The following is a 26830-nucleotide window of genomic DNA, read 5'->3' on the forward strand; positions in this document are numbered from 1 at the left end:
GCCAAGGATTTGGGTGAAAGTAGTTTATTTTGGAGATAATCCCAGGAAAACACTTTAGGGAGTGGAGACATAAGACAGAAAAAGGAAGGAAACCAAAAAAGGGTGTGTCAGCTAGCAAGCTCTGCTTAGGCAGTTGGGCTCCATTCTGCTGAGTAACACTGTGATAGAATTATTCCAGCTGACAGATAAGGAGACTGGGGCATTTATTTACCAACTCTCCATCCATCATTGGTTGAGGATTGATTACAGGGTTTTGGCTTGCCTTGCATATGTGCTTCCATAACGGGGAAAAAGGCCCTTAAGCAGAGAGTTTCAGGTAAGCAGTAAGCTGCCTTAGACCTGGAGAGGTGCCTAGGGGATATGAACTGGAAAGTGATAGCTTGGACTACAGCAGGTCACACAATCAAAGTAGAAATCCTATTAACTTCAGGAACCCCAGAGACTCAATTGCCACCAAGACTCTTCTTTCACATCACCCATCTTGTTCACTTCTGTATCCCGAGTTCCTGGAACAGTTCTTGGGCTACAATAGGTGTTTAAGAGTTGTTGACTGACTTTCCTTTGGGTAGCGGCTATATTCTTTTAGGCCTCTCTATGTACGTGGAAGACATGACTACTGGCAGTCATGGGTCATAGGCTTATAACTCCCTGATAAGAAAGAAAAGTGAGATTTTCCCTTTCTAGTTCCAGCAAAAAAATTCTCAAGAAGAAAAGCCAGTTGGCCTGCGTTGGGCCAGCTTATCTCTTGGTCAGTTCCTTTGGACACGGCCATGACATGTTATGCTTGGCTAGGATAAATTGGGTGCCCACCACTGAAGTGACAAAGGTGGAGACTATTTCTAGAATGTAGAGTGACAATGTAAGTGTCACCATATTTTGAACTAAGAGTACCCATTGGAGCATGCTTTAATTGTGAATGCCATTTGTCCTCTATGCCTTAGTAGAAACATGCTTGAAGACTTTCTTAGCTGAACCATTTAGTACTGTATCATCAGCTCTTGTACCTACCGCAGATTTAATACTTGATGCTTTGACTTTTTGAAAGGGATCCTGTAGATCATCTAGTAATATACCACGGTTGCCAAAAAAAAATGTATACAAGTTGACACTTTGGTCAACGTTGTTCAAGCAGTAGTTCACTGTAATCAGAAGTGTCTGGACACTGATGGTAACCACTTTCAGCACCTTCTGTAATTGCAGAAGTCAAATGTGACTTGTATTCATCTTTTGTTATCGGTATATATTGAGTATTACAATTTTAATAGTTTTCCTTTCTTAAAATGTGTATACATTTTTTGGCACCCTTTGTATACTTTGCACAAAAGGCACAAATGTGTATCACATGCTCCAATTCTTTGGGAAGGAATCGTCAAGTACAACAAAATTGAATCTTTCCCTAGATGTTTTCTCCTCATCCTTACTAGAGTCAATGATTGTCTTCATTTACTTAGCATAATATTTTCAATGTTCATCCATATTAGTTCAGTTATCAGTTCATCCATACTGATAGCATGCATCAGTATTTTATTCCTTGTAATAAAATGCCAAATAATACTTCATTGTATGTAATACCATATTATATTTATCCAATCATCAGTCGATAGATTCTTGGTTCCCACCCCTACCCCACTTTTTGGACTTTATGAAAAGTTCTGTTATGACATGTGTGTAAGTTTTTGTGTGAATATATATTTTCATTTATCTTTAGTAGATACCTAGGAGTGGAATTGCTGGATCATCTGATAACTTACGCTGTACCATTTCCCATTTCCACCAGCAGTGTATGAGGGTTCCAATTTCTCCAAATCCTTTCCAACATTTTTAATTGTCTTTTTAGTTATGCTATTGAACTATTTAAGATCAATAAACAAGAGTAGTAGAGCTTTGTAAATTCTGTGCCTGTCTTAGTGGTCAAGTACCTAGAAGGCATTCATTAAACATTTATTGAATAAGTGAAAAAAAAAAACCCAATAAAACCCTTTTATGTGTATGTTGCCTTATGTTTTACAAGTGCACGCAGAAGTTGTAAGGCTCGCAATAACCCTGTAGGAAGTAGGGAGAGTGGAATTCTGATTCTCATTTTTGACTTGAGAAAAATAAGGATCAGAAAGATTAGGTAATAAGTGAAAAATCTAGATCATTGTTCCCCTGGCTCCAAATCCACTCTTCTCTCTATAATTCAACACTGGTTCTCAGTAAATCTTTGAAATACCATATTAGTTAATGTATAGAAAAGAATGTTCATAAGTTTCAAAGATCTTAGTTAAAAACAACAACAAACAACTCAGCAGAAGCTGAAGGGATTGCATGTTTTTGGTAGTTTGGAGACTGCTAACTGATTCTCAAAGATGGTTGTGGGGACTAGAGAATGGTCTAGGGCAGTCTGACAAAGGAAGTCACTAGATACAACTTTTGTAAGGAAATTTGTCATCTTTGAAGTAGAACGGGCAGCGAGAACTTATAGGGCTAGAAAATTTAGGGAGGTTCAAAGTGAACTGTAAATCAGGTGAGGGCTTATTATTTAGGTTTATAGATTGCACTACCTGAGAAAGAGCTAATATAGAAAGATACGTAATAATCATAGTTTTCTTAGCAATATTCAATTCTAATTGTCTTCTTTTTGGTAATAGAAAGTCTCTAACATACATAAAATGTGAAGAATATAGTACAATAAACCCCATCAATGAAAAATTATCGACATTTTGTCATTCTTATATGTTTGAATATAGTCAGGCTTTCTTTAAAAGGCATTCCCCCCCCCCACAGTTTATTGAGATATAACTGACAATCAAAAACTATATATTTAAGATGCCTCCATATATATGTATGTATTCACAACCAAGCCAGTCAATATATTCATCACTTTACATCGTAACGATTTTCCTTTCTATGTTGACAATACCCAAGATTTACTCTTAGCAAATTTCAAACACACAACATTGTCAAATATAGTCACTAAAAGCCATTATTAATAATGCCATTTAAGCCAAGGTACATGGGTAATTAATTATTAAAGAATCATAAAGTAATCTTATTAGCACCAGGAACTTGTAACCTTTGATTTTTCTTCATTTATGGCTAAAGGGAAGAAAAGCAACTGAAGCCACAAAATAGCTGAAGACTTTTCAGTAAGATTTAAGATTTTATTCATTCAGTCCTACAATCATTCAACCAGCGTTTTCTGGTCACTTCTCGTGGACACTGACCATCCAGAGACAGACCATGCTGGCCGCAGACTTGAGTCCTAATCAGGCTTCACCGTTTACTGACTCTAAGACCTTGGACAAGTTTTGTCCTTGAGCATTATCTTTCTCATCTGTAAAATAACAATAATACCTTCTTGACTTGGGCATTGTTACAGTTAGAAGTGAGGTAAGGTCCCCACAAATATGCCTAATCGGTGTTCTTTAATATATGTTCCGTTTGCCACTGTTATTCCGCTAGGTTCCGAGAACATAATGAAAGAAATCATAAGCCAGCCTCTCCCTCTCCATATTCCTTTTCCAATCTAAGTGGGCAGCCAAAAGCTCACAGAGGTCCTCCGTATAATACAACATGTGAGATGCCAAAAGTCTGCCCCCAGTGACAGCAAGCTTTCACCTTCCAAATTCATTTGAGTTCTAATCTTAGCTTGTCTTTCTTTAGGTCTTGCGGCTCTGCAAAGATAATCTGTGCTAAACTCTGCTGTCGTCGAGGTCAAATGTTTGCGTACAGGTTGGAGAACCTCCCACACTGGTCCTGATGAGGGCAGCGAGCCCAGAAGGCTGGCTGCTAAAGCAGTCTGGCAGCTTTGACCCGGTCTTCAGAAAGCAGCAGCCGAGGGGGCGTTGCTGGGCAGCAAGGAGTGGCGGGCAGAGCCGGCGCCTCCCCTCTCTATTTCTGGGTTTGTACCGAAGCACAAACTTCGGTCAAGTTTGCAGCCAGGAGCGAGCCCTTGGGAGCCGCACCACCGGGCCCCGTACACCGCGTGGTTCGGTCCATCCAACTGCGCCGGCTGCCTTGCTACGCACGTGCGCGTGGCTCGCCGCAGCGTGGACCCCACGGCCTCGCGGCTCTGGGCTCCCGACTCCGGGCAACGGCCGCGGGAACAGCAGCAGCAGCAGCAGCTGCGGAGCGTAGCGGGCGCCCCACAGGCTGCGCGGCCCAGGAGGCGGGGACTGGGCGGGCCGCCAGAGCTCCACTCCCGGAAGCGGGCGGGTCTCCTGCTCCAGCCGTGCGGACCCGCGCGGCAGCCCGAGCTCTAGCATCCCCGCCCGCGCCTCCAGGAGCAGCGGAAACGGTACCGCTGCCGGGGCAGCGCGATCCCGACTCTCTGCCGCCCTGGCGGGCAAGATGCTGCCGGTGTACCCGGAGTTGAAGCCCAACCCGCTGCAGGGCGCGAATCTCTGCTCGCGCGTGTTATTCTGGTGAGCGCCCCGGCCCAACCTGCAACACCACGCCGCTGCCGCGCGGGTGCCTGACGCTGCCGGCGTCTTTTGGGGTGGGGGATCGGGCGTCTGGACCAGGGATGGCTTTTCCCCGGCGCTTCTTTCCGCGGGTGGGGCTGCCCCACGCTGGCTGTGTGGTCCCCGCCTGCGCCCCGCGCGCGGGGTGGGCGGGAGCAGGGCGGGGAGGGGGATCCGGCTATCTGGTGGGGGGCGCAGGGTCTCGATGCTTTGCCACTCGCGGCCCCGCGAGCCTAAAGTGCCCGAGACACGGAGAAGGAGAACGGAGGCTGTTTGGGGGCAATCTGCCCAACAGGAAAACGGACTGCCCCCCCCTCCGTCCTCCCCCCCGCCCAGCCCTCTTGGTCTTCTTTCCCCCTACAGCTCAGGGATTCGCAGATTTGAACTAAAGCTGTACCCTTTCTTTCTAAGCAAGCAGCATATGGACAGCTTTCTTTATCTAATTTCAGCCAAAGTCTAATTAGTGCCCTGGACCATTGCCATCTCCCGGTAGTGTCCCCACCTCTTCCTATATTTCTTATATTACAGCTGCAGTTCAACTCTAGTGGGCTCCCCCTGTGCCCGCGTCTGTGACCATGGCTCTGTCTCCCTCGCGCTCTCTCTTCATGTATGCCCTAGTATCTAGTTGTGGCAAATTTCAAATGGGTGAAAAATTATTATTTAATGAATGAGGACACTGTTCTTGAACACGGTTTGCGTTTGCCTGGGACACACAGCCATGACTGGAGTACGTCTTTGACCAGCTCCTTTCCTATTGAGAATATTTCTACTTATACCTTTGAGGACTACTCTGGGGATAGGTCTTACATGGATCTTTAGCCTTTAGAGAATTATCCAGGGTCTTGATGCAGGTAGTCTTACCCAGGAGTCCTGTGGTCCTAAAACCACCGAAGGGACCCTGCACTGGGAGGAAACACACTCAGGTGAAAAATGGCCCACAGAGGTGAAGCTTTTAACTAAAGTTTTCTATCTAGCAGCTGGGACGATTAACTGGGTAGGCCTGAACCTTCGGACTTCGATCACACTTGGTTGATTGTTAGATCTTTTGTTTCCCAACCCTAATCTTTCCCACATATTCTGATATTTTCTTTCTTTTTTTTTTTTAAATGGGAAAGCTTAAGGGATCCCAAGGGGATGAGTGCGCCTAAACTTGCTTTGATTGTGTATTCAGTATTTGTGGGAACATCTCTTGACTGTTTGGTGGCCCTTAAAGAAAGGGGTGAAGAAGGAATATTGGCTGTGGTTACCATAAATTACAATGAAGTAGGCAAACATCTCCTTAATTTCAGGCAGGGCAAGGAATGCTGGAAGCACCTTCTATTTGTGGATTTTGGAAATGTTTGTACTTGGAGATGGGAAGGTGAGGCCTTATCATTAATGACTTGAGTAGGTATCCACTTCCGGTTTCCTGGGCGTGGGGGGAGGGAAAGGATTTATTATCTCTGTTTTACACCTGAAGGCCCTGAAACAGAGAGCGGTTGAGTAAATTGCCTAGGATCACACAGCACCAGTAAATGGTGAGGCAGGATCTCAAACCAGGCATTCTGGTGTCTGGGCTTGTGTTTGAAAGCAATGTACTGAACTACTCCTGTTGGGACACTTGTTTTTAAATGCTTGGAGAACGCTCTTCTACACATATCTTTGTTTCTTAAACTTCTTGCTGTTGGAGATGGTGTACGTGAAACATCTGTTAGCATGCTTTAGGGCAACTGTTCTCAAAGTATGGCGCTCACATCTGTAGCATCCATATCACCTGAGAGCTTGTTAGCGATGCAAATTCTCTGGCACTCTTTCCGGATCAATTCTGTAAAATTAGAAACGCTGGGTGTGTGGGGTGGAGTTTAAACTAGCTCTCAAGGTAATTCTGATGGAAGATTGAGACTGGCTCACTGCTTTAAGCCACTCCTCCTATTGTCATAGTTATTCCAGTATTATAGTTTTAAAAAAGGGGCAAACCTTTGTGAAGTCAGTTGTAGACCATGATTTCCATCTTGTGTTTATTTACCTTGTTCAGTTTGAGAAATTTTAAAGTCTGAGGCACTTTAGTGATTTTCTTGTGTACCCTTCTGGCTGCAGGCGGGAAAGCTGAAATGAGCCCCGCCAGGAAGTGCTTGCTGCCTGGGCACAGGTCAAGCTTGTAGAGAGAAACCCAGTTTTCAACTGCTCATTGGGTATTTGCTTTTCTTTTCAAATTTCATCTGCTTTATAAACTTGTAAAGCTTATAAGCTTTACTGCCAGCTACCTACCTTCATGATGCCAATGACTAGCTTATTGACTTTTATATTAGGGTAGTGCAAAAGTAATTGCGGTGTTGGCAGTTATTTTTAACCTGTTAAACTGCAGTTACTTTTGCACCGATCTAATACAAGTGAGCTCACCGGGTTTTTGGTCTTTTCACAGCACATTTTAGACTTGGGGGTTTATGAGGGGTTGTACATTATGGCTATTGGTAATTGGTTTGGATTTTTGAAAAGAATATATATGTTTTCTATTTCTGTAAGAAATTTAAAACCATAGAAAAAGAAGAAAAGAATAAGGATGATTTATTTCTATTAGCCAAGTACACCTGCTGATCTTTGGTGGTTTCTTAATCTTCCCCTTGAAACCTCTTTATGGACACATGCATCTTTTCTGTAAAAGTAGTTTTGAATCCTGATTCCTTCTTAATTCCCTGTGGTTAACTTACATTTATGGCATGAAATACTCTTCATAACATATTTAATGATTGCAGTTTATGCAGTCTTTCACTTTTGTTGAACACAGTTTGTTTCTGTGTATTATGACGTAATGTATATCCAAGCCCATATATTGGTGCATCTTTCCTGTTTCTATATTCCCAGAAGTAGAATAATTGATGGAAGGCCAAATTGTTTTCCAACAAGCTTGGATAAATTTGCCCTTTTAACAGGGGTTTGTGTGCTTATTTCATTCTAAACTTGGAGTACCTGAATACAATTTTGTTTTCCTAAGGTTAAAAACAATACCAGTTTTAATTTGAATGTATTTGGTTTATAGAGACGGAACTTTTTATGTCTATTGAGTATTTTTATTTCTTTGAATTGTCTATTAATAGATTTTTTTCCTATGAGGCATTTATATTTTTGAAATAACTTGTAATAGTGCTTAATAGCATTTTTCCAGATTCTTATTTGTCTCTTAATTTAGTTCAGAGGTGTTAAATTTATATGCCATTAATTATACTGAGCTTTTCTTTTTGGTTTCTCCTGTTGCTTTTGTAATATATCTTTCTTAAATCCCAGCATTTTCTACATCTCCATAAGCATTTTCTTTTAGTTCTTTTCTCTTTTTATTTCTAACAATAAAGGCAGCTAGAATTTCTTTTAGTATTTGATGTAAGATAGGCCCCATTTTTTTCCAAATCAGCCCATTTTCCCTTCATGGTTTATTGAATTATTCTTCTCTTCTCCATTATTGGAAATAAGTGGCAAAGCTTTTGAACCCTGTCCAGCTGAGCCACTAGATTGTCCAGTCCCCTGAGACTCTCCTTGGTGATGTCCTTCTCCCCTGTTGCACCCCATGGGGGATGGTGGTGGTGGTGGTGTGTGTTATGTGTTCTGCATTCCTTTGCCCACCCTCATCTGGAGGTGGGGGAGGTCAGGAGGTTGAGGGGGGTTAGCAATGCAGGATGTGTCCCCAAAGATGGGGGTTGAGGGCCATTTGGGCCAGATGCATTAGGCCCATCAGAGAGTGGTTAAATCCTCGCTCCCCTGAGGATGGCTCAAAAGCTGTTGAGCTGTTGTGGAGACCGCCACTGGTGTCATGACACTCTCTGGAGATACTTCTCAGAGAAAGCTGATGACACAAGGGGGAAATGCAAATGGCTGAATGCTGCGGTGGCTTAGAGAGATTGTTGGTTCTCATTGGGGAAATGTCTGTTCAGGTCCTCTGCCCATTTTTTTGATTGGATTGTTTTTTGTTATTGAGTTGTATGAGTTCCTTATGTATTTTGGATATTAGCCGGAGGCGTTGTTTGCAAATATCTTCTTCTGTTTGGTTGGTTCTCCCATTCTTTATTTTGTCGATGGTTTCTTTTGCTCTGCAGATGTTTTTTAGTTGGATATAGTCCTTTCATTTATTTTAGCTTTTACTTCCTTTGCCTTTGAGGTTAAATTCATAAACTCCTCTTTGAACCCAAGGTCCGTAAGTTTAGTACCTATGATTAATTCTATGCAGTTTATTATTTCAGGTCTTGTGTTTAGGTCTTTGATCCATTTTGAGTTAAAGCTGAGAACCATATGATTTCACTGATATGTGGGATACAAAACTGAAAGCAACAAAGGAACAAGACAAAGAAAAAAACTCACAGACACAGACAATAGTTTGGTGGTTATCAGAGGGTAAAGGGATTGGGGGGTGGTAGGTGAGGCCAAAAGGGATCAAATATATGGTGATGGAAGGAGAATTGACTTTTGGTGGTGAAGACACAATGTGATATATATGATGTATTACATAGTTGTACATTTGAAATCTATGTAATTTTACTAACGATTCTCAAACCAATACATTTTAATAAAAAAAGAGAGGTTGGTTGTATTAGGCTCTCAGTAAATATTGATTACGAATGCATAGAAATGTTTCATTTTAAACTAGGATTTTTGAATCGTTTCCGGAATACCTCTTATATTCATCTCGTTGTTTTTCATTAACAGCCGGAAATCCAACTGTTGTAGATGGAGGCTGGGGGAGCTTTCCACGGCTCTTTCTCTGGACTTAGCCTGTTCCTTTTTCTTAAAGTTTAGTTTGATGAGTTTTGGCAATTCTATACAATAACTGCAGCCCCAAGCAAGATGTAGAACACCCCAAATGTGTAATACAATTTACTACTAAGTTCCTGCAGTGAAGTAAACTGTAACGTTTTATATTTATCTTCTATAGTTTATTCTTTGTTGTGTGTATGTATGTGTGTTTATTCTTTATAGTCTTGAATTTGGTCAGCCCGAGAGGTATTAACTATTGTCCATTCAGATGTGTCAAGTGGATAATTTGCCTTTCTGACCCTCCCAGAGGACTCCCCCCTCCTTGTGTATCTCCTTGGGGACACCTGCTGTATGGGGTGTGGAGCACAGGGGCACCGTCTACAACGTGAGCTTCCATTGTATGTCTCACCTGTCATCTGTTGATGAGGCCAGGGAACCCTGTCCCTTTTACTATGAGGATGCTTCCTGGGTTCCCTCTTTGTTGAGCTCTCAGTCCCTTGCAGTTGTTTTCTGTGTTGATGAGGTGCCAGTAACGCAGTGGCAAGATCTGGGCTTTGGAAATAAATGGACTCAGGTCTTATCTTCGGCCCTGCAAGTTCTGTGTCTACCTGCAAGTTATCTCTGAGCCTGAAAGTTGGGAGACTGGAGACGATAGTAAATGCTACTCACCCAGCCCAGAGTTAAGGCCTCGGGTTATCATGGCCAGAGGATGCCTGAAGACAAGAAGATAAGTGTTAGACCCACGTAGAGATTAATCCTGATGAGATCTCTTTATCTATACAGAAATACTTCCATTTATTGCACTTCCCTTTATTGAGCTTTACAGGTGTTGGGTTTTTCACAAATTGAAGGCCGGACTCTACACCAGCAAAAAGATTATAGCTCACTTTATCTTGGTGGTTTGGAATGGCCTACAATATCTCCAAGGCATGCCTGTATTATGTACATACATAGAGATAACTGAATATGGATGTCAGCAAGGGTAAGCTTAATATTTTCTTTAGATGTTAAACTCCTGTCTACCTATTTTATCAGTATTTTTTGATATATTATTAAAAATGCAGACACAGGGCCCTCTTCCTCCCTCCCTTTAGACATTCTGATGGTGGCAGGTCTGGGTGGGACCTGGGGATCTGCATTTTAAGTTACTTCAGGCACTTGTGCAGGCAGCTCGTCCTCACAGAGGGATCCATTTAGATAACAATGCTGATACTAACATCTATTGAATGCTTCCTATGGGCTCAGAATTTTGCTGTTTTACATTTACTGTCTCATTTAATCCTCACGCAATCCTATGAGGCAGACATCCTATGAATACTTATTTCACAAATGAAGAAATCCAGGTCCAGAGAGGTTGGGCATTTTGTCAGGAGCCTCATACCTAGGCGGGCTCAGGCCCCGCGGAGATTTCACCGACATCCTCAGCACACTTGGAAGCTGGCAGTGCTCAGGCTCCTGTCTGCCTGGCTCTGTCTCCGACAGCTAAATGGTTGACCGAATGAAAAAAGGAAGATGCTGATTTTATCCAGCAGACACTTAAAAGACATGTTATTGAATGAATATGCTCTTTACATATGCATGCCTCCGAAGCATGTTTTCCTACCTTCTCTTCATTATGCTGCCTCCTGAATTGCCATGTAGGTTGTTAATATCATTATCCATGTAGTTCTTAAGGTGTGAAACTGTCAGTTCTTATTCACCCTCATTTGCTGACATCACATCCTGTTGATTCAACTTTAAACATACTCTAGGAGTCATTCATTCATTCAGCAGAGGTTTCCTGAACTTAAGTGTGTGGGATCCACAGAGAAGGAAACAGACAAAGATATCTGCCCTCCTGGGGCTGTGTCCCTCCCCAACCCTGCTCCGACCTCAGCTCACGCTCTTGGTGTGTCTTCCTTCTAGAGGGTCTTCCTGCTGCCATTTTTTTCCCCCTAAAACAAGTTCCTGGCATCCTCTTGCTTAAAAACCTCTGCTGCCTCCTCGCTGCTTTCAAGAGCAGTTCTTTAATGTGGCGTTCAGGATCCTTCAGGATCTGCTTTCCAAGCCTCATCTTCCCTCCTTTCTCAAGCTACTAGGTAGTCTTTTCTGATTAGGTGAGGCAAATCTTGTAACTGTCCTGCCTTTGCAGGGCCATCCGAGCCAGGATTGGAGTGCTGACTGATGCAAGGCAGCGGCCTGTGAGTGAGCCCACTAGGTTACCACGGGCGTGGGAGTAAGTGTGGCAAGCAGTGGATGCCCTTCTCTCTTTTCCAGCACCATTGCCAGAGACACGTTCCTACTACACTGAGCCCTAACTGAGGTTTGCTGAAGTGGAGCCCAATCTGAAGCTAGATTGCCTGGGTATAAATCCGAGTGCTGCTACTTACTTTACCACGGGCAATAATCATTGTACCCACCTCTTAGGGTTGTTGAGAACATTAAATGAACCAAACACTGGTGAGACATTTAGAATAGTGTCTGGCAGATAATAAGCAGTAAATAAACATGAAAAGAGAGCTATGCCACCTTCTTGTTACTTAGCAAGTGTAAGCTATTATAACATCTCCCAGGTAGGTTAAAAATGTAAAATTCTGAGTCTTATTTCTAACCCATGGGATCATAATCTCTGGGGGTTGAAGGGGAGGGCAGGAGGTGACATCCCGAAATGTGAAGTTTTAAACATACTTCCTGGGTGATTCCGGTGATAAGATTTGGGAACCACTTTTCTCAGTCCTGAAAGTGCATTTCTATTTGAGAACACAATGGGAGGCCAAGGGTGCTATTTTGACCTCTTTGTTTAGATTATTCATCCAGCAAACATTTGAGTGCCTTCTTTGTTGCCAGGTTTAAATACTTAAAAATATCATTCTTTTCAAAGATCTCACAGTCTGGTGAGGAGGGCAGTCAGTGTATTAGTTCTGTAAATAATGCTAGCTGCTGAAAGAAGCAAGCCCCAAATCTTGGTGGCTTAGTTAAAAAAACAAAACAAAAACCAAACACATTTATTCTCATGTTGTAGTGCATTTTGGGTCAGTTGGGATGGGGAACTACACCATACGTTTATTCAGATTTTTACTATTGAGTGTCTTGGTCCTTGGGTCATCTCCATCGATTCATCTTTATTTAGCTGGAAAGGGGTTGTATATGTTCCAGACATGGAAGTAACACACATCACTTACACTCACATCCTGGTGGTCAGCCCTTGGTTACCGCTGACTATAACGGGGGGAGGGGGGGGCTAGAAAATGTGGTCCATGTGTCCATCAGTCTGCTGAAAGAATTAACACGTTGGGGTGTGTGCTGTGGTGTAGGTATGAATAAGGTGTGCACAATGGAGGGTTTTGAGGAGTTGTTGGATGCAGAAGCTGGGGAGTTATCCTGGGTAGGGGAATGGACCCCTCCATAGGATGACTCCCCATGTGTAGGACAGAATTGTGAAAAGGGGTCATGTGTCCTGAGAGCAGTGAGAAATGTGGACGCCCCTGGGTCATCATGCCCCTCCCTCCCTTGATACAGTCATTCAAGGTCATAGTCCTCCCGTATTTTGTATAAATGAATATGCCGATTTTCAGACCTCTTTTATCCTATAATCTGCTTAACACCTGTAGCCCTTCTGTAGTTTCTGGATTAGCTCCTTATTCTGTTTCCCAGTTTCACAGCCAATTCTGTGCTAGCCTCTTTGTGGGGCTAGTCCCTGTCTGCTTTTCCCAAGGCTAGGTCCTGTCTGTCCTATGTTCAATATCATGTAATTATAGGGTCGGAAGGGAGGGATCTTTTAGTTCATACTCAATAGGAATCCCTTGTAGACATTATGGAATGGGGAAATTGACTATTCTTATGTCTTCATATTAGAATACCAGAAGTATTTTGTATTGAGCCAGTTTCCTTTCCAGTCAATTTCTATCCATCTGTATCTCCTTTTTTATTTTTTGTCAACACACAGCAGGTTGACGCTCATACTTTATATGATGACCTTTTGGTATTCAAAGACAGCTAACATGGACCCGTTAAATCTGGTCTTTCAGAGATATGTCTCCAGTTCCATTCTGCCTTTAAATGGCAAGGTTTTTAGACCCTCTTCTGTTTGATCGAACTGAATGCTCTTTTGTTTATCAATATCATTTTTGTAATGTGGCATCTCTAACTAGACATGGTATTCCACATTTGATCTGGCCAGAGGTGATGTTTTAACTAACTACTGCTATGACAACTTAATAGTTTTGAGTGCTTGCTGCATTCCAGGTAATGTTCTAGACCAGCAGCTGGCAAACTGCGACCCCCTGGACAAATCCATCCTACTGTCTGTTTTTGTAAATAAAGTTTTATTGGAACACAGCCTTGTTCGTTCATTTATATATTGTCTGTGAGTTACAACAGTAGAGTTGAGTAGTTGCAACACTGACTGTATGACCTGCAAAGCCTAAAATATTTATGATCTAGCTCTCCACAGAAAATCTTTGCCTACCCCTGTTCCGGACATTTGGGATATAGCAGTGAGCAAAATAGCTAACAGTCCCTCCCTTCATGGGACTTAAATTCTAGTGAGAAAACAAACACTAAACAAGATAAATAAGTACAATATAGTATGTTATAAGTGTTAAGGAGAAAAAATAAGGCAGGGAAAGGGGTTAGGAGTGTGTGTATAGGGAAGGGAGATGACATTTGTAGGCAGGGTGCCCAGGGAGAACCTCACAGAGGTGAGGGAATGAGTCATGCACATGCTGGGGGAATGGCCAGTGCAAGAGCGGAGATATCTTGAGGACTCTGCTGGCCGTTGGAGGACTTGGGCTTTACCTGCAAGGAAGTGGGAACCACTGAAAAGTTTTGAGAAGTGAGAGGACATTGTGTGCTCAGGATTTAGTAAGATCATTTTGGCTGTTGTGTTTTGGATAGACTAAAGAAAGTCATGGGCAGATGGATGCAGGGAGACTGGCAGGAGATGGTAGTGGCTTTGACCAGGATGGTAGGAGTGGCCGTGGTGAGTAGTTGGATTCAGGGAAGAGCTTATTGGAAAACGGAGCTGGGGATCTTTGATGCTAGACACTGTGGGATTTGAGAGGAAGAGAGAGTCAAATTTGCCTCCGTGGTTTTGGCCGCACTTGAAAGGATGGAGTCACCATTAGATAAGATGCTAAAGCCTGCAGGTGGAACGAGTTGGAAAAGACCAGGAGTTTGGTTTTGACCATGTTAAGTTTGAGATGCCTGCGACTCAGTTGGTCATGCAATTGCTCGGTCATGAGACTCAGGGAAGAAGTCTGGGCTGGAGATAAAATTTGGGCATCAATGGTAAGGCATACACAGTTAATTGACCTCACAGTCCGTGGGGTTTATCCTCACACAAACTGCTCTTTTATCCCTATTTAAGTTCACTTTTTTGATGTCAAAGTTTGGCACCTCATTGTTGCCTATTGAAAGTTATTTGAAAACATCTGTAGTCTGAACACCAGAAAGAACAGGTCCTGGGACTGTCCTCCAGTCTTGTGGCCAGTCTGCTAATGAATACCTTGGGCAATAGATTTACTCGGCCACAGGTGCTGGGAGAGGTTGTGCCATCTGTCCAGGGTATTGTATCTACTGGGCAGTCATTCTGAACCCCTACAAAGAAAAGAATTGAGGTTAGATTGGCAAGATTTCCTCTTAATGAGCACAGGCTGGCTTTTGGTGCTGTCTTTCCTAAATATACTTGTAAATTGCCTTCCTCAAACTATTGACTCTATGATTTTTATTAATCTTGCTAGCTCTAGTATTTTGTCTAAGTTATTACACAGTGGTTTTTCAACCTCACTATGATTGAATTACCCGGGCAGCCATCAAATTCAAATGCCTGGTCCCTCCGTAGGCCTGTTTGAATCACCTCTGGGGGTAGAATGCAGGCATCAGTATTTTCAAAAGGTTCCCTATGAGACGGACATTAAAGACTAAGAACAACTGATTAACAGCTTCCCAAAGGTTCATACACACATTTCTGTGCATATTTTCATTTTTCTGGCCAAGGGGTTCAAACTACCCTTATTCCCACCCTAATGAGGTTCCTCTCAAAGTATAAGAATTGGCACAGTAGGGCTTATTCATACCTATGGGGACTCAGCAAGTGATGAGGGAAGAAGGGGACTTGTGTGCAGAGATCTTAGAGGTCCTTGGTCCTTGGGTTCTTATAGTCATGTCTTCTTGCAGCTGGCCTTGTCCTCGTTTTACCCAGGTGTAGACATGCTGAAACTCCAAGTTGAGTCAGGTCTGACACATTCCAGAGCATGAGCTGAGGTCTCCGTGTCACTGTTTATGCCCTTCCCTGGTCAGACAAGAATGCCTGGATTGATTGAGTTTACGGGGGTCATTGGGTAGAAATGTCACACTTGCCAGTCAAAAGCTCATGAGTATAAAAGTGCTTACCTAATAAACTGCTTTCATCTCCAGACTTTTATTGGTGGGCTTTATTGGTCAGGATGTGACTAAGATTATGTGATAAATCCAACTGGCTACTACTTTTAATTTTTCCTACTGACGTGATCCTTCCCCAGTTAGTGTGCTCTGGCGCAGTTTTTCTCTCCATGGTGTGAAAGGTTTCTGTCTTGTTTTAAATTAGTAGAAGGGAGATTCATCCATAGCCTAAAACTTTAGGCTTGGCCTGGAGGCGTCTCAGTGTCACAGAATCCAGAGGTGGCATTTATATGAATTCTGAGTGTTCATTGAGCAACACAGCTTGTTCACCTGTAAGAAAGGATAATGCATTTTTAATAGCTGTTATCTGGTATAGTACCTGTAAATAACTGCTGCATATTAGGCTATCAGTAATTGAGTACATTGGGGAGTACTCCACAGTTCATCCTTTTATCAGCATGTTTTTTTTTTATTGTTTTAAATGGTCAAATGTTATTTAAGTCTTTATTCATGTGACTTTTAAAAATAAATAAATTGCTAGCTCTTTGAGAGCAGAAACCAATGTCTTTGACATCTTTATCTCTCCATGCCGAGCTGAACATCTCACACTTACTAGGCTTATTCAGAGATTGAATAAGTTATTACCTGAGTCTTTTCAGGTTCCTCTCAAAGCATGAGAACAACTGGCACAGTGGATCTTATTTATCCCTATGGGAACTCAGGAAGTGATGGGGGTGGAACGGGACTTGCTGTGTGCAGGGATCAGGGAGATACTAGTGACTCTTTTCTAATTTGGAATTGCTGACACCTCTACCTTAGACAGGAGCAAGCTGGATGTTTTGGAGAGCATCAGACTGGAGCCAGAAGACCCAGGTCCTGGTCCATGATCTTGCACTTACTAGCTCTGACCTTAGGCAAGAAGACGCTTACCTACTCCAGGCTATGGTATCCTCTTGTACAAGCTGAAAAAAATTAAACCTCATGGTGTGTTCCAAAAATTATACAAGTGTAATAAGCTAATAATATTCTATCCACTGGTTTTCTCCCTCACTTAAGTCAAGCAGGGCAAGTCAGCAGGGAGGTGTAAGACGTGTAATGTCCATCTCTGATGAATGGAAAAGTGACCTGTTAGTAACTGCTCCGGAGAAATTAAGAAATTAAGATCTATTAAAAAGAAAGCAACAAAGGGAAATGTAATTTATCCTAAGAACTGGGTAGCTATTGGTGGAAGCACTTTGAAGATTATAAGGTGGTGTTACTACATCGGCCAGAAATCTTCTGGAAAGCAGTTTCACAGCAGAGCCATTCGGCTGAAATTGCTCGTCAGTTTCTCCTGCAACTTCCGTCTTTCCATTAGGCCCCCAGACATCTTGATCTCCAGACTTTTAGCTGGCAGAACTCTGAGAGTAAATTTCTGTTATTTAAGCGCCCCCATCTGTGCACTTTGTTATGGTAACCTGAGCAGACTAAAGGGTCCTCATGCCCCTAGAGGCCTTGGTTAGTGCCATTGGTTGTCATTGATCAGAGCTGCTTTGTATTGTGGTAGTTTGTCCTCAGTTAGACTGAACTCGCCAAGGATTCTGACCCCACAGCCTTGCCCTCGACTCGACCTGCTCATTATAGACCTGACTCATGTTTTCTGAGTTGAATTCAGGTAAAATCCCTAAAACTCTTCAAATGTGAAGCCATTCCCCATAAACCCTTCAGAGTGCTTTGCATAGGAGAACACGTTCTGTCCCTGCACAGGCAGTGTGGGTGTTCCAGGTACAATTATTGCTCTTGAAAACAGATCACTCATTGTTGCTGTTAGTTCCCCATCACCAGGCAGTTGCATCTTTGGCATAAGGCTACCCAGTGTAAATTCTGTTCTTTCAGGCTGTGAGGTAACCCAGACTCATGCTCTGAACTTGCTCTTTTATAATCTACATGCAAATTTACCAAATTATTTTGCTTTGGGAAAACCCCATGTAAGTCCTTAGTGTATCCAATATTAATAGCCAGAAAAGGAGGTGGCTTTATTGTTCTCTCAGACAAACTCAAAACTTTTTTCCTTTTCCCCTTTAGAATATAATGTACTGCAAGTTTTTCCTTAAGACAAACATTTTAAAGAGAAAATTAGTCCCTTTGAGTAAGCCAAGTTGGGACCCCCCCGCCCCCATCAGTGGATTTTGGTCATTTCTGCTAGGAGCCACTCAGAACGTGAATTGCAGTCTTGGGAAGGGAAATTCCACAGGGCTGCCTCTTCTCCACAGTTTGGGAGGGATGTCTTTCTTGTAACAGGGAAGCACATTTTCTAAGAAACCCTTCCAGGAAGGATGAGGTGCAGCAGGAAGGAATCCCACAGAGCAGCCCATTTACAAACATAGAAAAGGGAATTAATCGCCTTTGATTTCTGGGAATTGGTGGTTTTTTATAGAGGGCAGAACAAAGTGTTTAAACAGCAGCTACCACTGAATGTATTAGTCTGGAAAAGGCACTGGGTGAGGGTTGGTGACATTGGTTAAACTGAACTGCGACTGGCAACTTTTAGATGAACTGGAGGCAGGCTTAGCCATTCTGATTCCCTGTCACGTCAGGCTAATTCTCTTGGAAAGTTTTACTTGGAGAAGTTGGTGACATGTGTAAAACAGAGGCCTAGGCAGGTTGACGGAAACTATCCCAGGGTCACACAGACAGAAGGTCTGGTTCAAATCCAGTATGTAGTTTCCTCCCTCTCAAATATTTAGATGGAATTCCTGGCAAGAATTTCAAGGAAGGAAGAGGTGAACATGAAAATTGATGTAGCACCTTGTATGTTGAAGGACTGACCATGCCAAGCATGTGGAGAATGTAGACGTGAGTGAGGCCAGTGTGTCTTTCCAGGGTGGTAGTCGTGGGGCAGGAAACACAGCAGCCACCGCAGCGGGGCTCTTGTATGTAGCTCCCTGGAAGCTGGGGAGCTTGGCTGGAGGTCCAGGTCAGTGCTTCCTGCCAGTTCTGTGCTTTTTAGACCTCATGCTCACGCCTTCTCCTGTGTTCTCTTGAACTCTCTCTTTCCCTACTCCCCTCCTCAGAAAGTCAGCTCCATGTACTTGTTTCCACAAAAATCCATGCGCATTGAGGTTTGGGGATTTTTGAAGATTTTGGTTGATTATCGGTGGGGGAGGGCCTTTCCCCCGTCCCCTCCATCTTTCTCTCTCACCTCCACTTCCTTTCTGAAGTAAAAGACAGTGTTCCCTCTTGCTATTCTGACCACTGAGACTTTCATGAACAGTTTTCTACCTTATTACGTAATTCCTATAACACAAGGTAGAATGTTAAATTTAACATTTGTAAATGCTTTGCCAAGTGTGGCCACTTTCCTTATCTCTAGCTGAGGAAACTGAGGTGTGAAAAGGTTAAATTCCGGATCCAAAGCAACACAACTTGGTAACTGTGTGTGTGTGTGTGTGTGTGTTTGGGGGGTGGGGTGGGGTGGGGAAGTGGTGGGGGGTGGGCCCGGGCTTTCTGATTCCCAGCTTCAAATGTTGAAAGGCCCATGCAAAGGTCCTTGGAAGGCAGAGAGGTGAGTTACATTCAGATGAGTGTTTGCTGGAGGAGCCAGTGTAATCCAGGAAAGGCTTCATGGAACAGTTGGTGCTTGTAAAACTACATCGTGTTTTAGTTTGTGCAGAAATCCTCTTTCCCGTCTTTAAGAAGTGTACCTCCAAAAGCATATCGCACTGCAGGCGATGACTTCTTTTGCTAGGCTTAGCAATCTGTGTCAATGTTCATGCCCAGTCTTTATTTCTGAAGTGTCCCCTGGTTCCTAACAGATTTTAGCATTTGGTTAGATAGTAGAGGAAAGGGTTTGTGTTCCTCATATCTGGATTCTCCTAACAGGCTGTGGTTCTATGTGTTGTTCTTACTTCATTATTTGGGAAGGAAATGATTTGGTGTAGCAGCCCCCTTCCTACCCCCACTCTCACAAAAAAAGGAAAAAAAAACACATCTTGATTTGATATAAAATCAGATTCATGGTAATTTTTTTTTTTTTAAAGATTTTATTGGGGAAGGACAACAGGACTTTATTGGGGAACAGTGTGTACTTCCACAGCTTAGTTTTCCAACTCAAGTTGTTGTCCTTTCAATCTTAGTTCAGCTTCAAGTTGTCCTTTCAGTCTTAGTTGTGGAGGGCGCAGCTCAGCTCCAGGTCCAGTTGCCGATGCTAGTTGCAGGGAGCGCAGCCCACCATCCCTTGTGGGAGTCGAGGAATCAAACCGGCAACCTTGTGGTTGAGAGGATGCGCTCCAACCAACTGAGCCATTTGGGAGCTCAGTGGCAGCTCAGCTCAAGGTGCCCTGTTCAATCTTAGTTGCAGGGGGCACTGCCCACCATCCCTTGTGGGACTCGAGGAATTGAACTGACAACCTTGTGGTTGAGAGCCCACTGGCCTATGTGAGAATCGAACCGGCAGTCTTCGGAGTTAGGAGCACAGAGCTCTAACCGCCTGAGCCACTGGGCTGGCCCTCATGGTAAAATATTTGATTTTCTAAGGTCATAGAGCTCTTGTGAGTTTTTTTTTCTTTTCACCTGTACCAGGTGGCTGTAACTCTATGTTTGCTCAGACTATCCTGGTTTACACCCCATATCATATTGCAATTATTATTAGTATCCCATTTTATTCCTAAGAGTATCTTAGGTTGGATAAGTAATATCACTCCAACTGAGCCGAAGTTCATATTCCATAAAATATGCCTCTTCCCACAGCTGTGAAGCATGGGCAGGAACTGTGGACAGGGGGATGTCAATATTTATTAAACTTTTACTAAGAGTAATGATTAGTGAAAACTATTACTATCCCCACCTGAGTGGGTGTCCTGAGAAAATACCCCCTGACCTGGGCTTTGGTATGGAAGAATGACGACGGTGAAAGCTACCGGGAGAGTGTATGGTTCTTGAGGTGATAGCTGGCAGGCCATGTGGTGGGAGTGTGGCGTGGTTGGTTGACTGGGAGCTGGAGAATATTGACGGTTACTGGAATGTCTCTCACTTGTGGTCCAGTTTGTGCAGCTAGAGGGACCATACCTAAAGGGGTCTCCTGAAGATGTGTGTGAGTCCAGCCAGTGAAGGCAGTCGTAAATGAGCACTTAGCTTCGAAGATGTGAGGCAGGGAGAGTGGGCTGAACAGAAAGCCAAGACCAGGGGCCATGGTGAGCTTTCCGGGAACCAGAGGAGTCCTGGGTGGAGAGGCTGGAAGGCCCCCGAGACGCCACGGACCTTCACTGTGTTAGCTAGCTTAGCCGATAAGCTGCTTCCAGTGCTTTTGGGGTGGGCTGGGGGAAGGAGTGGGCGAGGGCTATGAGAGGCCTGGGTGGCTCTGTACCCTTGCGGTCTGCTGAGACAGGCAGAAGCTGAGGAAGCCAGATCCTAGCGAGGGTGAGTTCGTACTCTATGGTGACTGCCTTGCTGATGAACAGCGGTGTGATCTTGGCCCAGTTCCAATCTGAGCCAGTTTTTTTCATCAGTTGACCATGTTAGTATTAATGTGGATGGAAGATGAGCCACACTTGCTGTTTTTCTCCATTAACCTGAAGCCCAGCTACCTCTCCCTGGTTCTCCGGTTCACTCCCATCTACAGGGCATTCTTTATTGTTGCGTCCTGCACAGCAAAGGCTGTAGAGAGGCGAGAAGGGGCAGCTTTGGGTTAAGCTGTAATAAATAGACAGAGACTCAATGCAGTTAAATTACAGAGGACCAGGGGACCCGCAGTATCAGAGACTGGGGCCCCGAATCAGGCCGACTGTCAGTATTTATTGATTTTAGACAAAGTCACATGATTTAAGGATTTTAGGATTAAAGGCATGGTCTGTGAAACTTCTTAAACCACACAGAAAGAATGATCTCAAAATCCAATTATTTGTCCCAAAACAGCCAAGGTATCCAGTCCCATGATAACTAAGGTGTGGTATGACCCTCCCTGGGGTGGGGAAAGTCTCTTTAGGTAAAACAACGCCTTGAGCTGAGCAGAAAGAGCTCGATCTTATCGCTCTAATGATCCTCTCTCACAGTTAGGTGAGAGGGAGAGGCAAGAGTCAGCAGGAGGAATGACTGAAGCCTCTTCCCATCAATCTTCATACAGCTCATTGGGGGTCAACGGGGTCCCGTCTGGCTTAGGTTGTTTCTCCCGTGAGAAATCTTACCCGTCTTTGACTGCAAACCCATCATCTGAAGACCAGACGGAGAGACAAAAGGTGTAATAAACTCAGTCCCAGAGAGGCACAGTTCCATAAATCCTTTCTTAGGGAAAGGCATGGGGCGGGGGGACAGCCGTCTAGGCTGTTGTATGGCCACACTTTATGATCTCCGCTGAATTAGAGGCAAATACTTAGTATTTCAGGATTTTTCTCTAATTGCTTCAGGCCTTGGGGCTCTGCACTTGCCCTTCTCTTTTCTTGGAACACGCTGAACCTGCTCTTGTCTTTCGAGTCTTGGGCCACACCTGACCTCCGTGAGCACCTCCCTGTCATCCCATCTAAAGTAATCGCCCCCACCCCCTGCCATGTGTCCCTATTTTATTTTCTGTCTGGTTGATATCATTGTTTTGAACCTGTCTTTTTCGTTTGGTTGTCTTCCCTTTCTGAATGTGGGCTCCATAAGACATCGTATCTGTGGCTTAGAATTTAGAAGAGTGCCGGTTACATGGTGGGCAAGTGCTTAAGAGTTAATTTGTATTAGTGAATGTTGTAATTAATTCCGTTTTTCTACAGTCCTGTTGCTGAAGTTCCTTGTACAAGAAAAGTGAATTGTAGGTTGCATGCTTTTTTATTGATAAAGGTGTTAAAGCACATGCTGTGCTTTGAGGGCTGCTTTGTGGGGGTGAGGGAGGAAGACCCCACTTGGCTGTGGCCTCTTTGGAGGCAGAAAGAGGAGGTGGCTGTTGGGTTACACAGCTGGGGATTGAAGGGTTGCCCTTTCACCATTCTTGACCCTTGTGTGTGTGAGGGTGGTTCTGTCTTCCCTTCTTCTCCCCCTGTCTTCTGATAGGGTAAGCTCCATGGAAGGGCGAGGAGAAAAGAGGCTTTTGGGAGGCAATTGGGTTAGCTTGAAAACGTCATCCAGAACCACGGGAGTGGTTTAGGACTGGGGTGCTAGAGGACAGGTGCAGAGCTGGGAGTGACAGGCTATCTGTTAACTGTGTCTACAGAACATTCTCTTTGCTGTCCTACAAAACCTGTTTGTGTAGTTTTCAGTTTTTTTCCCCCCCAATCTCTGCGAGCTTTTAGGAAATATTTTTCAAAGTGAATGTGAGAAGATTGCAAGATTATTAAGAGCGCTGTTTGAGTGTTTCCTAAGATTCACTATGGAGTTTTTCCTCTCTTCATTTAATTCCTACCAAGTAAACCCTTTAAAAGACCTTGTACAGAGGCTTTTCAAAGAATGTTTTTGTTCTGTCTGATTATGCCGCTATTCAAGCTGAGGATTGGTACTATGTGCATAATTGACCTAATGCTTCAAAGAATGAAATAGTTCAGCTGGAATTTTCCTAAAAATTGTCCCATTGACATAGTATTGCCCAAATAGAAAAGTGTATGATTTATAATTAGCTTTTCCTTCTTAACTCTGGATAACAGGCAGAAAGATTATTACATTTTAAATTGGTATTATCATTTTAGACAGCTGTCCCCAATAATGGATGTACAATTTGGTACCCTGGTCTTACTTTTTTTTTTTGGTATAAATTGTTTTTGCTTGTCAGAATGTGGCCGACAAATTCCATGTTCCAAATCTCTCTGAGAGTAACAAGAGTTGCCTAGAATGGACGTGGAAGGGACAGTCAGAGAGAGGGACTAATTTGGTGTGGAAGAGTGGTTTCATGTTCAAAGCCAGCAGGGGCACTGGGGATTTTTCTGTCACACGTTCATTCTGCCTCAGGACCGCGAGGGCCTTACGTGTTTTGTTGATGGAGCTGAAGTAGTTTCAGTTATTAGATCATGGATAATTACCAGAAATATGGACTCAAATCAGTGCTTATTAATTTAACCCTTTTGCTTTTTCTCCCAAGAATGTAGGGCAGCGACATTATTAAAATTAAATTAAAAACTAGGCTCCACAGCTTTAGTAGTTATTTACTTGAACTTAAACCATAACAGTGTAACCAACTGCCTTCTTCAAGTGTGTTCCCTCCTCCAGTTTCATGCCAAGCTGTGTCACATTGTGTGCTCTGTTTCTATTAGGCTCAATGTCTGTTATGTAAATAGAAAAGGAACATACCGTTAAAGTAAACTTAAATCCAAGAAAGTTTCATTGCAAACTAGAGCACCTCAGTGTCCTTGGGGGTTACTGCCAAGTTCTCATCTGCTTCCTGTAAGTTTGGGACAGATATGGTGTTATTTGTATGTGGGTTTTATAAACACACTGTTAGGATGTTGAGGGTTAAGGTGATGCAAATATTTGCTGAGGTTTTATAGACTAATGATTTGTTAATCATTGCTGTGGTCTTGGAGAGTCAACAACCTCCACATGGGCTCCTATGGAAGCACAGCATGGTGGGTGAGGGCTTGTGTGGACCCAAGACCCACGTGTGACCTTCTTGCCCTCTACTCCTAGGCCAGTGGTCGCTGTTCTCGTGATGTGGCATTGACCACTGCCTTTGGAGATCTCTCTGTTTACAGCTCCATCCTGACTCAGGGTGGAAGATACTGTTTTTGTTAGAACCCAGCCAACTCATATCACATTGCACACACTCATGTAATCTGTGTGCAGCTGTCTGTGGATTCATTTGCTAGCTGCGCTTTAAGACTGGAATTAATCATAGGTCTGAGTTAAACTTTGTTATGGGTCAAGAGAGAAAAGCCAGCTGGCTATTTCTGGTTGGGTCTTTTTTGGTCTTCCACTGCTCATCATATGACCGCGATCTCTGAGGAATCAGAAACGAGAACCTCTTTGGTGGGTGGCTCTGCCTAGAGACTTCATACCCCAACTGTGGTCTGCAGACCAGCCACACTGCCATCACCTAAAGCATGGGAGAAATGCGGAGTCTCAGTCCCTACCCCAGAAGTTGTATTTTAACAAAATCTCCAGGTGATTCATATGCATGGACCTAGGCAAGTCTCCTGTTGCGATGTGCTTGGTTGAAGCTGGGTTGCTATGTCTTCTAGGTTCTGAGGGTGGGAGAAGAGGAGCATGTGGGCGACGTGTGCTCATAGTTCTAAGGCCTGGGCCTTCCACGTGAGTGGCACATATCCCTTCTTCTTCAGTGCAACATGGTCTCACCTAACTGCAAGGGATCTAGGAAACAGTCAAACCATGTGCCAGGAATGAGGGAGAAGGAAGAACCGGACTCACAAATGGGCCACGGGATGGATTAAGTGAGCTAAGCTGTGGGTGTAGTTTAGCAGTCAGTCTTATGCCTGCCTTTCCTTTCCCTTTTTCCAAACTCCTTTTCAGTTTGTTTTTCTTAATCACTATATTAATTAAAAGATTAAAAATGTTACTCATTGCTGATTAGAGGAAAAGATACTAATTTTATTTCTAATGATGGATAACGCCAATATTAATGGTTGGGTAACTGTCCACTCTTAAAGAGAAAATACCCAACATGCTTATCAAATAGCCAACATCTGAGACCTACACAGGTGTGGATTTCACCCCAGTCTTGCTCCTTTCCTCCCTTCCTCCCTTCCCTTTTATGACGGAAAATGACAAGCATATAAGTATGTAGATGAAGAGGGTGCCAAAAAATGTATACACATATTAAGAAAGAAGAAACTATTAAAATTGTAATACACAATATATACCAATAACAAAAGATAAATACAAGTCACGTTTGACTTCTGCAATTGCAAGAGGTGCTCATAGTGGTTACCATCAGTGTCCAGACACGTCTGATTACGGTGAACTACTGCTTGAGCAAGGTTGACCAAAGTATCCACTTGCATACATTTTTTTGGCACCCCCAGTATTATACACAGGGTATAATGAACCCCTGATAACCCATCTTTGAGTGTCAACAGTTACCAACTCCTGGCCAATCTTGCCTCAATTCTATTCTTACTCACTTCCTATCCTGGATGTGAAGTGTCCATGTCTGATGAGTGAAGAATAAATAGTGTTATGGGCTCGTGTCCCTCCACAATTGATTTTGAAACCCCAATGCCCAGCACTTCAGAATGTGATTGTATGTGGAGAATCGGCCTTCAAAGATGTGGTTAAGGTAAAATGAGGCTGTTCACATGGGCCGTAATCCAATATGACTAAAGAGAAATTTCGGACACACAGACACCAGGGGTGTACACACACAGAAGACAGGGAAGCATCTGCAAGTGAAGAAGAGAGGCCTCAGGAGAAACCAATCCTGTTGACACCTTGATCTTGGACTTCCGGCCTTTAAAACTAGGAGAAAATAAATTTGTTGTTTAAGCCACTCAGTCTGTGATATTGTGTGGTGGCAGCTCTAACAAATGAATACAAATGGTGTTTCATTGCTGTTTTTTTTTTTTCAATGGAGGGTAGCAAAATGCGCTTTTTAAAAGTCACTATACACATTTGTTATTAATGTAATTTTCACAAGTATTTCTAAGAAATGGTTACTGTATGAATATGTGCATATACACAGTTAAATTATCTGTTGTACCTCTCATTTAGTGTCACAATTTTTTAACCTTTATATTATAAAACAGGCATAGAATATTATACAAAACAAAGGCATAGCTTAGAGAATTATTACAAGGTTAATGCCCTTTTAACCAGCAGCCAGGTCATGAAATAAGATTTTGCCAGGAACCCCCTCCCCAAAAGTGTCCTGTCCCAATCACAAGTCCCTCCTTTCCCTCAAAAAGAACTAATAATCAACTTTAAACTTGTCATGGTCTGTATTTCTTTTAAATCTTCACTGGTATACCTGTAGTATATTTATTTTTTTGTAGTTTTAATTAGTCTGTGCATACTCAGATGAGCTCACACTCTGCTTTTTAAAATGCAGTATTATTTAATATAAACAATACCTTTTGGTAACCCAGGTCCTATGTTTGTCTTTTAAAACAGCTGTAAAATATTCTATCACGTGAATATATTTTAGCCATTTATCTGTTTTATGGGGCATTTGCAGTTTGACTACTTTATAGTCATATTTTGAATATAATCATCAAACTCTCTGGACCGATTCTTCAATTCTGAACCATATAATTATCTTGAAAATAACATATTCAGCACCATCTCTGCCCCCGGTACTGGCCTAAGCAATGGGGAGAGAAAGTAGTGTCTTTTTTCACAAGATTTAAAGCTTGATTCTGTAGAGTCGAGTTCCAAAAGTTAAATATCTGAGACAAAGGATACATACCAGCTTT

The 26830-nt window shown here is 43.1% G+C and overlaps 1 protein-coding gene across 1 annotated transcript in view; it reads left to right on the forward strand.

The window, feature by feature from the left end:
• The first annotated feature begins 3881 nt into the window (after positions 1-3881).
• ABCC4 (ATP binding cassette subfamily C member 4 (PEL blood group)) overlaps positions 3882-26830 on the forward strand; it is a 248131-nt gene continuing 225182 nt past the window's right edge. The window contains exon 1 of the mRNA XM_081045495.1: positions 3882-4406. Coding sequence (XP_080901621.1) covers positions 4333-4406 — 74 coding nt within the window. The 5' untranslated portion in view covers positions 3882-4332. The remainder of the gene's footprint in view (positions 4407-26830) is intronic.

Source organism: Rhinolophus hipposideros (genome assembly GCF_964194185.1).
Source record: "Rhinolophus hipposideros genome assembly, chromosome: 4".
NCBI lineage: Eukaryota > Metazoa > Chordata > Mammalia > Chiroptera > Rhinolophidae > Rhinolophus > Rhinolophus hipposideros.